This window comes from Lactuca virosa, chromosome 7 (genome assembly GCF_052849685.1).
Source record: "Lactuca virosa cultivar CGN04683 chromosome 7, Lactuca_virosa_CGN04683_v6, whole genome shotgun sequence".
Lineage (NCBI taxonomy): Eukaryota > Viridiplantae > Streptophyta > Magnoliopsida > Asterales > Asteraceae > Lactuca > Lactuca virosa.
The window spans coordinates 44,630,999-44,645,652 of NC_136432.1; the positions used below are offsets into that span (position 1 = coordinate 44,630,999).

A 14,654-nucleotide genomic window follows, 5' to 3' on the forward strand; every position below is an offset into this window, starting at 1 on the left:
TCTTCGCCCTTGATCCTACCCTCAAATTTCAATATCACCCACACTTCCATCCCAGTTTCCCTATTTCCTCTGAATCCCACGTTAACCATGTTTGGCCCGAAATCCCTCATTTAACCTTATTAACCCTTTTTTTACTTGTTTATTTCGTTTAATTTTAAACATCACACTAGTTATTTAAATACTATATATATATATATATATATATATATATATATATATATATATATATATATTACACAATGGTTACTCCAAATTTATTTATTATTTTTATAAATAAATTAGTTAAATATAGGATAATAATTTTGGGGCCCCCGTGGGATATTAGGGACAGAGCGCCTATCCCCTGAAACTAAAGAGGGGTAGAACATGTCCTCGTCCCCAAACCTTAAAATATTATAAAAAAAATATCTTCGTACGATAACGGGGACCCATGGAGTCGGGGTCCACAGGAGATTCTTGACATCATTCCTAGTATAATTCTCATGTACATCCTCCATACATTTCAATTTTTTTTTATTTTTCAATTTTCCTTTTCGAGTATTTGATAATTAATATATGAGTTATATTTAACTTGCTAACTGAAAAACTAGTTGATAGTTCAAAAGTTAACTGTTAACTTATAAGGTAACTGATAAAATTTATATTTGATAAAAAATTATATGATAAACTAGTTGAAATTATAAAATAACATTTAGAAAAAAAATATATTTTTTTTATAATTGATTAAAGGTATATTTAAGAAATTTATATAAAACTTTTCAAAAACTATTCTACATACCTTTTTTTAAAAGGGATAATGACTTAAAAGGGTAATATATTATTTAATTTGTATACATTTGGTCACTGAGTTTTTTTTTCGTCCACATTTACCCCCTTCAACTTGTTAAACTGTACTTATTCAGTCCTTATGACCGGTTACACCAGGTTGGCCGGGAAAAATGACTTAATAAGGTAATATATATTTTATTTTGTACACATTTAGTCCTTAATTTTTTTGTACACATTTAGCCCTTAATATATTTTTTTTTGTTTCAAAATAAGAAATTTTTGTTTTTTTACTCATTCAGTACTTATGAATGGTTTCTTTAAGTTTTTCACACGATATCTTATATAGGGAAATCATTGATGAGGTGTTTTTGGGGCTATTGATGCTTATGTCCATCGCGATATCGACTGTTTGGTTGTGTAGGTCTTGTGGTTTGTCTTAGGTCTTGTGGTGGTGTGATTTATGAATTTTGAAATGTATGATGTGCGGGAAACACTCCTGAACCTACTACATAGGAAGTTATTAATGCTGATTATGCCATACTTGAGACACGAGTATTTATTCATATTGATTTTAGTTTGGATTCTATGTATACAAGTAGTATTGGTATTGATCAAATATATGAAGTTGGACCTTATTTGATTTGTATTTGTGTTTAATTTTGATTTATGTTTAATTTGAATTGTGTATGGCGTGTATATTTTTCCTTATAGTTATTCAAGAGGTTGATTCGATGGTTTTAATCAAAAACTTTGAACTTAGCAAAAACTTATACAGAAAGGTAAAATGGTCATTTTTATAATTCAGCACAACAATTAAGAGGTTCTAACCAAACAGCATATTAAAAATTTAGATCTTAAAAATTCAGACCCTCTTAGAAATTCAGACCTCTTAAAAATTCAGATCATGCCATACAGCCCCTAAAATACGAACGGATGGATATAAAGACCGTTATAATCCAAGATCGTATGAAGAAGTTGTTACGTTTAGAACACATGACCTAAGCAACCAAGTAGTCGAGATCGCAATGGACATAAACATCAAAATCCCCAAACACATCATTAATGATTGTCTCACGTAAGATGTCGTGAGAAAAACCAAAATAAATCATTCATAAGTATTGAATGAGTACAAAAACAAAAATGACTTATTTTGCAACAAAAAAATATTAATGACTAAACGTGTACAAAAATATTAAGGACTAAATGTGTATAAAATGAGAAATATATTACCATATTAAGTCATTTTTACCAGCTAACCTGAAGTAGTTGGTCATAAGAACTAAATGTTTACAGTTTAACAAGTTGAATGAGTAACATGGACAAAAAGAAAATTCAATGCCCAAATATGCACAAATCAAAAAATATATTAACCTTTTAAATCATTATTTCTTTTTAAAAAGTTAGTTTACTTGTCAAATATGACCCTCTTAAAATATGTAGCACGCCATTTGCCATAATTGAAATATATGGAAATAAAATCTTAATTGAATTATGTGGTGATGAATATCGCGAGATCGGAGATACTATAAATTACGACTTTAACTATCAGATTGTGTGCTTAAGATTCGCCACCGTCGTCGCCGTTTCCTTGCCGGAAACCTCCCATCCCTGTTTAATTCCCGGTACTTTTTCTCTATTCGTGTTCTTCCTTGTTATTCGATTCATTAATCACGGAATCAGGCGCATAGTTTTTCGATAACTATAAAAACGCAGAAGCAATCAGTTCAGTGAAAATTGGGTAGAAAGTCGATCGATCGTTGATCTGTTCGAGATGGGAGACTCCACCGCCACCGTCAGTGGCGGTGATAATAACACGTCTGAGAGAAACGCGGCGGAAGAAGTTTGTAGAATCGTGGAACAGAGTAAAGAGTTGCAGGAATCTGCGGCAACTTTAATTTCTCGAAATTCACAGGAGGAAGCTTCACTAAGGCAACGAGCCCTAGCTCTAGATTCAAGTATCAAAAGGCTTCATTCATACATTGCTTCCTCCGTCAAGAAAGGGAATTTGGATCCAAAAGATGCCGAAAAAGTAAGGCCTTGTGTGTTTGATTGATTCTTAATAGTTCACTCTCGAGAAGCTACTGTGTGTATTTAAGCTAATAAATACTGAATTTTTCGTTGCAAATTGAAGATATTATTGTGTGGACAGCTTTACTTGCAGGTTTTTTTAGTTATAAAAATGGATGCTTTATTTGGGTTGTAGTTGATTGTTTGTTTTATCCTCACACAGTTGGTTGATGAGCTAACTAGAGCGAGTTATACATTGAGTGAAGGAGATGCAGCTGCATTTCTTCCCAGCAAATCTTATGGTGATTTGCTTCCATTAATTAATTTAATCCTTCATTATTATGCTTGTGAGAACACTAGTCACACCACTTTTTGATAATTCATACTTTCCAATTTCAAATTGGAATGATTTTGAAAACGTTGAAGGAAATTTTGACAACTCCATAGAGCTATGAAGAGTTATATTTATAAAGTGGTAATGACTTGGTGTTTAGTTAAATCCAAACAAATTTTGTATTTTGAAAGCAATAAATTTTAGCTAAAGAATTCGAAAATAATTATCTTAATTGGTGTTGTTTGGTTACAGGAAGATTTTTGAAGATGTTTCTTGGTCCCATAAATGTTCATGCTACCAGAAAGGATGTTCAATTGAAAGTGAAAGAGGAATACAATAATTTCAGAGTAAGTTCTAAACCTTCCACCTATATAATATCTTAAACCTCTTCCATAACTATATTATAACTTGAAGATGTTTTCATTTGGTTAATTTTTTTTCTAAAGAGAGAATTTTATTTTCTTTCTTTTTGGTTCCCTATGAGCAGGATAGGACTGCATATCTATTTCTTTTTTTCCCATCATTGCTTCTGCTTCTAAGGTCATGGGTATGGAATGGATGTTTTCCTGCATTACCTGTTCAGATGTACCAGGTACTGTGTGTTCTTCTCATCACACTCTTGTATCCCATTTGTTACACAGGACACATAACAGGTTGTACTGTGTTTGACATGCATTGGACTGGAACTAGAAAGATCTCTTTTCTATGCAAAAGGCGTTAATGCCCTCCTCATCCTCATCATTGAAAATAACCCTAGAAAGTTTAATGCTCCCTTTAAAGCTTACTAGATAATTACAAGTGTGCCCTTTTCAGGCGTGGTTGCTCTTTCTCTACACAGGGTTGGCTTTGAGAGAGAATATCTTGAGAGTTAATGGAAGTGACATACGTCCATGGTAATAATTCAACAAACATTTTGGTCTCATTAATCTTTCCTTCTAAATGTTTAAGCTGTGTAGGGCCCACATGTTACACAGGACAGGTTGTACTGCATTTGACATGCATTGGACTAAGACTGATGTTAAGAAGACAAAAAAATTGCAACTTTTTTTCCCACTTAAAAAAGTGGGCATGGACTTGTTCTTGTTCTTGATCTTTCATTTGTGCAAAAGACGTAAATGCCCTCTTGATATCTTGTGATTTTTCAGGTGGATATATCATCACTATTGTGCTATGCTTATGGCACTCATCAGCCTCACATGGGAGATAGAAAGGCAACCCGATTGCTCCCAGAAACAGGTTAAATTATTTCATTTCATGTAATATTAGGCTCGTGTGTTTAAATTTTAATCTTATTTATTTTTTTTTTACATTTTTTCAGAAAGGTATACAATTGTTTTTGAAATGGGCAATCATGCAAGGAGTTGCAATGCTTTTACAAAATAGATATCAACGCCAGAGGCTCTATACTCGTATAGCATTGGGAAAGGTATTGTTATAATTTTTTTTTTTTAAATACAAAGAAAAAGATTAAATGTGACCCTAAAAATCATTAAAAAGAAAACGGATCTTTAAGGACTTGATTTTGATTGCAGGCTAGAAGAATGGATGTTGTGTGGGGTGAAACTGCTGGAGTAGAAGGTCAAATATGGCTTTTATACCCAATTCTCTTTGTCTTACAGGTCATTTTCTGCTTAAATACCAACCTACTTTCATAGCATTGTACTTCCAATTTACGAATTTACCCTTTGCTTATCTTTTTTATTCGTAGGCTTTTGAAGCATATGTGGGTCTGCTATTGCTTAAAACCGCAGTGGTTGGTGTCGTTTCTGAGTGGCAGGTATGTCATTATCTATTCTAATTCATACTTGTATTTTTTACGATGCAGATCAGAAGGGCATTTACGTCTTTTTCACATTTGAAAAAGATCAAGAACGAGTCCCTGGTCCACTTTTTTGGTTTGTACATAAAAAAGATACAATTTTTGTCTCATTAACATCAGTCTTTTTGGATGAGACAAAATAAATAAATGCAAATTTTGTGTTATTGACATCAGTTTCAGGATCAGTATCAGTCTATTAAAAAAAATAAAATTTATATTTTTGACCAGGTGGTTACGTGTGGAGTTCTTTTGATAATTATGGCGGTAGGGAATTTCACAAACACGGTAAAAACCCTGGTGTCAAAATCACGGGTGAAAGCCAAAATGAAGAAAGGTAAAAGTAAAAACGATTTGCTTCAAGGATCCTCATGACTTCAATAATAAAAAACAAGAGGATGGATGGATATATCATGTCATATTATTAGCATTTGTGATGCGTATTTTTTTTTTAACATTATATTTGAAGAGTGGACATTTGGATTTTGTTAAATTTAGAATATTAGTTGTGCCCAAAACTAATAAACTACTTTATTTTTGTTTAAATTCAACCATGTTTATATACGTACTTTAGAATTTGCTTTATATTGATAATTAGATATTAGATATTTGGTTTGTGTTCAATAGAATGAGAAACTAACGAATGCCGATGAATATGAACAATTCATGACATTTGGGTTGGTTGTTTTTGGTTTATATGTTAGGTTCTAATTCGGGTTTGAATGTGATGCAGGTTTGCTTTGCTTTACGTTGTTGAATCGTTTTTACTTTTTATAAAGAGTTAATTTTATTAAAAAAAAAAGTGTTTCCTAGCATTGCTATATTTAACATGCAATCACATGAATCATAGAGAAAGAAACATGCAAAGTACACTTTACTCTACACAGACGTCAATATTACTGATGTAAAGAAAACAGTCTTTTCAGTAAAAGATAACATGATACCTCGATTTTAGAGCGAAATTATCATCAGAAACTAGAAACTTCTTAATATTACAAAACAAAATATTAAAAAAAAATCATCAAAGTTGGAGGGAGACATCAGGCATACAACAGAAGCAGCACCTACAAGTGTAGAAAAGAAATCTCAATGATAAATAAAAATATTTAAATGGCCAAATCCATAAAATGATGAAAGTTACAGGTGTTTTTTTTCCTTTTTTTTTTTCTTTTTTGTATTTTGACCTTCATAAACTTTGAATTAAAAGAAAATTAAAAAACGAACCTATTTCTTTTTTCTACCAGCTCCACCCTTTGCCTTTTTGTTGGCTGATTCTTTTGCAGCTTTTTCATTCGTTTCCTGTCAAAAAAAAACGTCATAAACTATAAAAAACAAAAACAAAAAAAAAAATCCATACACAGCATTTTCTCAAATAAGTTTTTATTGGAAGAAAAAAAAAACATGGCCTAAGTCAATCACTAGTTTCTCAAAACCATTAAAAAAAAGTTAAAAACACGGCTAAAATCTAAAAAATCACCATTTTGGCTTCATGTGCCAAAGCATACACCTTTGGATAACATCAGGGGGTGTTTGGAACACAGACTTAAAGTTGGAGGACTAAATCTGCTTATGATCTTTCCAGTTAATATCTTAGTCTTGGTTACTTGTTTTGAAGATCCAAGAATGCATTTAGTATCCTGACAGCCAAAGGGTTAAATTCGTAATTCGGTAATTATGCAACAATGTTCCACCTTTTTTTTCTAATTTCTTTTTAACTTATTTTATTAAATATTAACTACTCAAGCAGAAAAAAATAATCAGGCCTCAATTTTTGCTAAAACAATTTAAGAGAAATATAACTGGTGATGATTCCACGAAAATAAAAATACATTAAAATAAATCAACTACTAGAAAAGGAAAGCGTACCTTTCTTTTAATGGGAACAGAAGTGCTAACAACTGGTTTAAAGAATGATTCTAATCTGGTATAAAGAAAGCACAAAATAAAATTAAAAATAAATAAATAATTAAAAATGCATAGGCAAAAAATGAATAATTAGGTTAAAGTTTTTTACCGATTTTGTGACGACTTGTTCTTGGAAGCTTTTATTTTCTCTACTGCCTGTTATTAAAATACATGATTAGTTCTATATTTAGTTAATTACATACACAAAGAGCTAGAAAAAATAAATACAAAAAGATTTTTTTTAAATAAATAAATAAACAAAAAGTAAATCATTTGGTGTCCTTGCCTTTGTGACTCTGTCACTGTTGAACCCATTTTCAGTCACCAAGAAGTTTAACAACCCCTGAAAATGAAAAAAAAAAATGTCCAATTATTACATCATACTTTGAAAAAATAATTAATTAATTTTAGCAAAAATTAGTATAATTTGGTAGATTTTTCAAAGTACATTGCTATTTTTTGTTATTATAATATGAATCTCACTTCTTCATCTGGAGAAGTCCATTTAAGTTCAAGCTGTTCATCATCAACACAAACCAAAGGCTCTTTGAAAAGGCGTCTAGCCTCCTGATATGGCCAATTCTCAGGTATTTGATATCTGACAACAAGGGTAAAAACGTAAATAATACTCTCAAGATTTTTTTAAAAAATAAATAAATAAAGAACCTTTCTTTATTTATATTTTCAAGAATAGTTTCTATTGACCCGTGTTGACGAATGAGCTTCAAAGCTGTCTGCCCACCAATACCTAAAATTTAAAAATAAAAAAACATTTAAAATAAAAAAAAATTTTAAAAAAAAACTATAAAAATTATATATTTATTTAACAACCTCTAATACTATCACAATAATCACATCCACATAGGATACAGAGATCAATAAATTGATCCATTGTAAGGTTCAGTTCCTCCAAAACCTGTTATAAAATTAACACCTCAGCGTTAAAAAATAGTAAAAAAAAAAATTATTTATTTTTTTAATTTAAAACCTTGGAAACATCAAATTCCATCACGGGAATTTTTCTTGAAGCAGGATCCATTAAATGTCTAAGAAATTTTGGTGCACCAAAAGTAAGAGAATCCATATCTTCAGAAGCAACAGCATACACCTGAAACAAATTTATATATTATAATTAAATATATTAAATAAAAAAAAATGTTTGTTTTGTTTGCATATACGGAAAAAATACATTACCTTATCAGCTTTGCAAAGGGCAGCACATTGTGCCTCTGCTTCAGATGGGGCCTACACTCCCATAACAAATAAAATTACAAATTTACCCTTATTTACTTTCATTCCATTTCCATAAGTGTGATGTTATTTTCTCAATTATTATTTAAAAAAAAAAAAAAAAAAAAAAAAGTTACCTCAATAACAGGCACTCCCATAAGCCTTAGAAGTTTTTTGCAATCCTCATTATGTTGTCTTGTTACCTAAAAAATTATTTATAGTTTATAACATAAATAAATTAAAAATTAAATAAACATTAAAAAAAACATAGATAATTAGATACCTTCACAGTACGTTTACTAAATTTCTCAATGTCTTCTTTATTGCCGGACTACAACAGTGAAAAGATAAAAAAAAATCAAGTAAAAAAACATGAAGATCACATAAAAGAAATGGAAACATGTCCTGAAATTACCTTAATAGCCTCATCTAACTCGGCTGTTGCATCTTCTCGCCTTGAGTATCTGTGTAATAATAACTCTAAAACTATGTCAAATTATTGACATTATTTGTAATGATAAAACAAGAATTAGGTTACCTTTTTGCAAGTTCTTGTTTCTTCAAATCGGGAGGTGCCCCATCAAAAACATAGCTATATATACAGAGGAAGGTCAAATTGGTCATACATATAAAGAAATGAAAGATTAAAAAAGAAGAAGAAGGAAATAGGGATTTACACTGGCTTCAATCCAGATTCCAGAAGCCTAATAGTCCGATTGAACATTCCTTGCAAATGGCTGTTATACATACAACAAATTGTAAAAATGAGACCCAAATTGTGGATTAGAATAATATTCAATGATCTTTCATCCAAAATTAATATGTTTAAGAGGGGAAAAATCGTTTGAGACACTTACCTAGTCACATCACCAGCCTCATTGGTCAGCATTTCTGTCCCACTTCTTCCGACGACAATCTACAGTAGATCCAATTCATATGAAGCATAACACATACGTATAGTGATTTATGTTGAAATGGGAAGGGAAAGGGGAAACGAGAATTTGGGTACCAGAAACTGGTAGATGCTCATGCTAGCATCGATGGCGATTTTCCGACCAAAATAACTCTCGAATTTCTGCTCTTTCATGGCCTTCGGGGCATTGTCCGCTAGAAGCTTCGTTAAACCCTAAACACCCAAATTCAAGAAACAGTTTTCAATACAGTTTAAATTACCAGAATCAAACATGTTAACGACAAGAAAAGATTATCAGATTTTAGGAAAATAACTACCTTTATCCCCATTTGCGTGGATTGGTGGAAAAATCAAGTAGAAATTAACGAGAAGAACGACCGATGCTCAATCCGAACTAGGGTTTTTACCATTTTCCCGCCTCTTCCGACTGCCCATATATGTAGAGAACATTTTTCTTTGCCCCTTGTACTATGGAACTATTACTCTTCAGACCTTCACGTGTCTAAACATATGGAGACATATAACGAGTAGACTAAGACCCCGTTTGATAGTTGCTGATTGAGAAAGTGCTGACTGGGAAAGGTCTGTCTGGATAAGAAATCATGACTGAGTAAGAAATTCTGTTGTTTGATTGTACATCTGACTGAATGTGCTGAGTGATGAAAAATGATCATTTTACCCTGTTGTTATATATAGCGATGGATGAAGTTGCTGAATAATTATAAAAACATACAGATTGTCATACAAAATGTAAATTACACACAAGTCATTTAAAAATCCAAATAAAATTGTCATACAAAATATAAATTAAACATAAATCATTTAATATCCAAATAAAAACATAATGAAATTTAAATAACATAATAATTTAATGTAAAGTAGGTGAAAGTAGTTGATTTGCAATCTGATCACGCAAAACACACATATATTGAACGACTTCTGGGCCCCATTCTATGTCTTGTATGTTTTCTCTATCAATTCTCCCACCTTGGATGTCAGGAGTAACCATAGTGACCTCCTCAAAATTTGTAAACAAGTCATCTTCAATATTGTATTTCCTTATAAAATTATGGACCGCGACACAAGCAATAACTATGTCTCTTTGCACTGTAAAAGGATAAGGAGCCATTTGTTTTAAGATTGGGAATCTCGCCTTCAATACACCATAAGCACGCTCAATAACATTTCTAAGTTGTGCATTAGCATAATTGAACCTTTCTTCTCTAGTTAAAGATCGGCCTCTTCGAAAATCGGCTAACCAATACCTAGTATTGTGGTATGGAGTCATAAACCCACGAGTGTTTGTATATGCGGCATCACAAAGGTAATATTTATCTGCAACTTCTTTCAAAACTCTTGAATCATGTGCTATACCCTCCCAGCCAGCCCAAACAAAGGTGAATATCATATCAAAATCACAATTTCCTATTACATTTTGAAAGCATTCTCCTTTTTCCTCTTCCTCTATAACGAGTTTGTTGATCAACGGGTACAACCGCATGTACAAGAGTTCCATCTAATGCACCTATTGCTCCGGAAAAAATATTTTTTAACCGTCTATGTCGTTCCGAGTTATGTCTTGTTGGATTAGGAGTTGTTGGTACTATAATTTCTTTTGCAAAACACATCATTGTCGTTAGGACCTCGTGAAAACACTGATGAATCGTTTGTGTGGAGTGTTGAAATCTTCCCTTAACCGAGTGAAAACGTTCATTATGTCCTATAACATGTAAGAATATAGTCATCTTCTCTTCAATGCTTATTTTCCTACTAGCTTACAGCCAATTTTTTGGGTAAAATAGTTGCATAATAAAGCAAATGCCTCTTGTGTAAGACGCATCATATCGAAACATTGTGTAGGGTCTCCGTACATCAAATCTTGCGTATACGCATACCCGCTTGAATCGTTATCTCTAATTCTATGAATTCTGATTAGCATGTGTCGGTTTGACCTCAACCAATAAAACACAAGTAAAAGAAAAGCTACAACTTCACCATCAGAAACCATACTTGACCTGTTACAAACAATTAGGTAACATGTTAAAGTAACAAAAGTCATATAACAAACGTCATATAACAAAAAACTAGTAAATAACAAAAGTCATATTCAATATCCAAATATCATCCAAAGTAACAAAAGTCACATAACAAAACAACTAGTACACATCATCCAAAGTAACATCCAAAAAAGTCATCAAACATAGGATCCAAAAGTCATGCAAATAACAAAAAGTCATGCAACAAAAAACTAGTAAACATCATCAAAGGTAACCATACTTCCTACCCGCACCCATCACCCACGACTCACAACTAGTATGCGAAAGTCATATCCAAACGTTTCTAACATCGACACTTTCACCAAATAGCAAAAGAGCGGTCTTGTGTCTTTCATCTTCTTCTCCCCATTCCACTTTGTTTAATTTCTCCATACACGCATCAACATCCTAATCTATTTCACCTTTTTCAATTCTTTCATTTTTTTCCACTAACGACCTTGCAAGCTTGACAATCTCCTCTTCAACTTCTAATGCCCTTGCATCTCTTTTTTTCCACCAACTTTCGTATTTTTTGAACGCCCCGAAGATTCTTCACTCGCACCTACGTGTTTTGTTGAGGTTTCCATTGGAACATCATCATCAAAATCATGGGCACTAAACTCTTCTACAAGACGAGGGAGTGTAGAAGATGGGCCCCAACTTTGAAAACCGGTTGAGGTCGACCCTTCAAATTGTTGGGTGCAAAGATCAAGAAACAGCAGGGGTTTAGTTTTCAATGACAACACGAACTTGTTCAACTGTTTAAAATTTTATAAATATTAGTATTTATATAAAAATAATCATAATAGTATTTGTTATAAAAATATTACCTCCCCTCTTCCTTCCATTGTTCATCGGTCAGGTTAAATTTATTTTTTATAGGGTCATATATATTGCCGGTTTTGTTTTTCAGTTTCACCCAAGCAACATACTTTGATTTGTAGTAGTCAAAGTGGTTTCTCATTTGCTTCTGATCAACCTCTTTACCGTGTTCGTTTATCAATTTTTCGCGTACTATCTTCCATGAACTAGCCTTAAGGCCAGAACCCTCACAACCATTAGTGGTTAGTTCATGGATACATGCATCAATAAAAGTTTTGTCCTCACTTTCGTTCCAAACCAACATCCTAAAACATTAAAATAATTTTCTACCAATGAATCAATATCATCCTAAATAATAATAGAACAATTAAGGTCAACATAGCTTATACACACAAAAAAAAAATCCAGCTTTCATAGATTATAAACAAAATAAAAAATTCACAGCATTGCCAACATAACTTATAAACAAAAAAAGATTCCAGATTTCATAGCTTATAAACAAAATAAATAAATAAATAAATAAAATTCACAGCATTGCCAACATAGCTTATACACAAAAAAAAAAGATTTCAAATTTTGTTCCAAACCAACATTGTCATCATAACTTTCATATTTCATAGCTTATACACAAAAAAAATTATGATTTTTTATTTCATAGCTTATACACAACCAAGTTTCAGATTTCATAAATTAGAGCAAAGAATGATTCTAATTTCATAGCACTTAAACAAATAGTTTCAGATTTCATAACATTACAGCAAGATGAATTTCTGATTTCATAGCCAATTTAAGATTTCATAACATTAGACCAAGAACAATTTTTTATTCCAAAACCAATTTTTGATTTCTGATTTCACAAAAAGGGCAACAACTCAAATCAAGTACATATGATCTAAAGTTTACATTGTTTCATGATCCAAAAAAACTTCTCCAGGTATTCATAAACTCAAAACCTAAAACATTATGCAGATGAACTACATAAAAACAACAGAGGTATAGCATTGGTATAAACTATATCGCAACAAACCCCAAGGATCGAACCAATTTTTGATTTCATAACCAATTTAAGATTTCATAACATTAGACCAAAAACAATTTTCTGTTTTCACAGGAAAAAACCGAGGATCGAACCTGTTTTGCCGTGTTTCTCGTCGGAGCTGGAACGGAGGGAAGTCTCTGGTCGGTAGTCGGACTGAGAGAGACCGCAACGATGGAGAGATTTGTGCGATGGCGGCCAATTTCTTTGCTGTCTCTCTATTAGGTCACGATGGGAAGAAAGAAACAAGAGGGCATGAAGGTAATTTGTTGAGTCAGCAACGTCTCAAGGTCTGACCGAGAATCTTATGCGCCAGCTGTTCTGATTGAGAAAGCTACTTACCAAACGCATTTTGTCTGACTGAGTCAGCCCAAATCGCTGACTCGGTCCCAGTCAGACATAAATAAACGGGCCCTAAACTGCAAATTTGGTCTCTATGGCAAATTTGGTCTCTATGGTTTCCATAAAAAAATGTAGATGAAGTCCAAAATCTTTTCAACTTGTATCACTGGTCTAAAATAAAAAAAAGTTATGGTTATGATCCCTATCAAATTTAAAAAGACTATTATATCCTTTTATTTTGTTTACTTATTTTTTTTACATTTATGTTTTAATTTTAAGATTTTGATAATTAAAAAATAAGGCAAAATCCCACTTGTCATACCTCTCCACCGTATCCCTTTTTCTTTCTCTCTCTCTCTCTCTCTCTCTCTCACATAACTTTTTCTGGACTTCGTCTTCTCCAGACATCCCCAAAATGATGAAAAAAATCCAAAATTAAGCCCAAGAAAAAAAAAGTGAACTAAACAAATCAAAGAACACCCCTACTCGTGCCCTTTACAACAAATTTCTTATTCCTACATTTCCAACCTTTTTCCCTTAGATCATCGTATTCACCTCTTGAAGTGGGTTTACAAACCCAAAGCTTAAAAACCCCCTGAATCCAAGAAAAAAAGATTTTAATGTAAACCCAATGAAGATATGTTAAAGAAAGAGAAGTCGCCTACCGGAGCTCCTTCTCCGAGGCTGGTGCTCGGTGGTTAGGATTACCTCTTGACGTTCATTTGGTTCACTGGAAAACCACAAAGAAGGGGCGATGAGTTCAGCGGACATACACATTGATATATATATATATATATATATATATATATATATATATATATATATATATATATATATATACACACACACTTATTTCCGGTGAGAGGGAGACAAGGTATCAAACCTTACCTCCATTTTCGTCTTCTGATAGTTTCATTTTATTTACTTTTTTATAGTTTGTTTTAGTATATTTCATTCATAATTTAGTTAATTTTCATGCATATTTTCCTTTTTGTTATTTTATGACCATTTCGGGTACTTTCTAGTTTCGTGAGCATAATTGCAGATTTTAAGGAGACTAGCGGAGCGGGATCTTTGGGAAGAGATTGAACTTGGAGGACGACAAGAATTTTGGGCTTGATAACTAGTGGAGTTGATGCATGGAGTGGGCTTGTTGAATATTTTAAGGAGACTTCCCCGCCCCTGATTATTTGCCCGTTAACCACCACCAGCCCAACTTCCTACTTGATTGTTACGCATTCGAGCGAGCGGAGATGTTGGACAGTCGGGGCAATGACTCATACAGTTGGCTTGACGGTGACAAGCATCCGGTTTACATCCTCCCCAGTTGGATTGGTGATTCATTCGAACCGGATGACCCAGACACTTGGCTTCCTCCGGATCAGTTGACTCCAGTGGGTGTACTACCCGACTCAGAGGATGAAGAAGATGAAGAAAAGCTGCCC

General features: G+C 32.7%; 3 protein-coding genes across 5 annotated transcripts; 1 reads left to right on the plus strand and 2 right to left on the minus strand.

Moving 5' to 3' along the window:
• Positions 1 to 2,248: 2,248 nt before the first annotated feature.
• LOC145123943 (uncharacterized) lies at positions 2,249 to 5,471 on the plus strand. 2 transcript variants are annotated; one of them, XM_079059126.1, is made up of 11 exons: positions 2,249 to 2,390; positions 2,482 to 2,797; positions 2,999 to 3,077; positions 3,362 to 3,456; positions 3,597 to 3,701; positions 3,923 to 4,002; positions 4,255 to 4,345; positions 4,428 to 4,535; positions 4,642 to 4,728; positions 4,818 to 4,886; positions 5,157 to 5,471. In XM_079059126.1, exons 2-11 carry the CDS (start codon positions 2,540 to 2,542, stop codon positions 5,298 to 5,300), a joined length of 1,116 nt encoding a protein of 371 aa, XP_078915252.1. In that variant the 5' UTR covers positions 2,249 to 2,390; positions 2,482 to 2,539; the 3' UTR covers positions 5,301 to 5,471. The 2 variants fall into 2 exon arrangements, with proteins under 2 accessions (XP_078915252.1, XP_078915251.1); XM_079059125.1 differs by having other exon boundaries at positions 2,250 to 2,797.
• Positions 5,472 to 5,798: 327 nt separating this feature from the next.
• Positions 5,799 to 9,444, minus strand: LOC145123942 (5'-3' exonuclease family protein). Of its 2 annotated transcripts, XR_013715415.1 has the most exons (19): positions 9,291 to 9,444; positions 9,070 to 9,186; positions 8,918 to 8,976; positions 8,738 to 8,797; positions 8,599 to 8,652; positions 8,476 to 8,524; positions 8,344 to 8,391; positions 8,198 to 8,263; positions 8,025 to 8,075; positions 7,819 to 7,938; positions 7,662 to 7,746; positions 7,497 to 7,578; positions 7,314 to 7,428; positions 7,117 to 7,173; positions 6,940 to 6,986; positions 6,792 to 6,846; positions 6,403 to 6,562; positions 6,150 to 6,224; positions 5,799 to 5,989 (listed from the first exon to the last, which is right to left on the minus strand). XR_013715415.1 is itself a non-coding variant. In XM_079059124.1 (18 exons), the coding sequence occupies exons 1-17, from the start codon at positions 9,300 to 9,302 to the stop codon at positions 6,150 to 6,152; spliced, it is 1,152 nt and encodes a 383-aa protein (XP_078915250.1). In that variant the 5' UTR covers positions 9,303 to 9,444; the 3' UTR covers positions 5,799 to 5,989. The 2 variants fall into 2 exon arrangements, 1 of the variants encoding a protein (XP_078915250.1); XM_079059124.1 differs by lacking the exon at positions 6,403 to 6,562.
• Positions 9,445 to 9,841: 397 nt separating this feature from the next.
• On the minus strand, positions 9,842 to 10,489 carry LOC145126588 (uncharacterized). Its single transcript, XM_079061922.1, has one exon. The coding sequence runs from the start codon at positions 10,487 to 10,489 to the stop codon at positions 9,842 to 9,844; it is 648 nt and encodes a 215-aa protein (XP_078918048.1).
• Between the last annotated feature and the right edge of the window lie 4,165 nt (positions 10,490 to 14,654).

Bases quoted from the DNA above. Each gene is read 5' to 3' on its own strand.
- LOC145126588 (XM_079061922.1), bottom strand. From the start codon at position 10,489: ATGGAACTCTTGTACATGCGGTTGTACCCGTTGATCAACAAACTCGTT.
- LOC145123943 (XM_079059126.1), top strand. From the start codon at position 2,540: ATGGGAGACTCCACCGCCACCGTCAGTGGCGGTGATAATAACACGTCT. The intron at 3,457-3,596 runs GTAAGTTCTAAA...CCCTATGAGCAG, and splicing joins AGGAATACAATAATTTCAGA to GATAGGACTGCATATCTATT. The intron at 4,346-4,427 runs GTTAAATTATTT...ACATTTTTTCAG, and splicing joins CCGATTGCTCCCAGAAACAG to AAAGGTATACAATTGTTTTT.
- LOC145123942 (XM_079059124.1), bottom strand. The intron at 6,987-7,116 runs GCAAGGACACCA...TTTTAATAACAG, and splicing joins ACAGTGACAGAGTCACAAAG to GCAGTAGAGAAAATAAAAGC. The intron at 6,225-6,791 runs GTACGCTTTCCT...TTTTTTTGACAG, and splicing joins CTGTTCCCATTAAAAGAAAG to GAAACGAATGAAAAAGCTGC.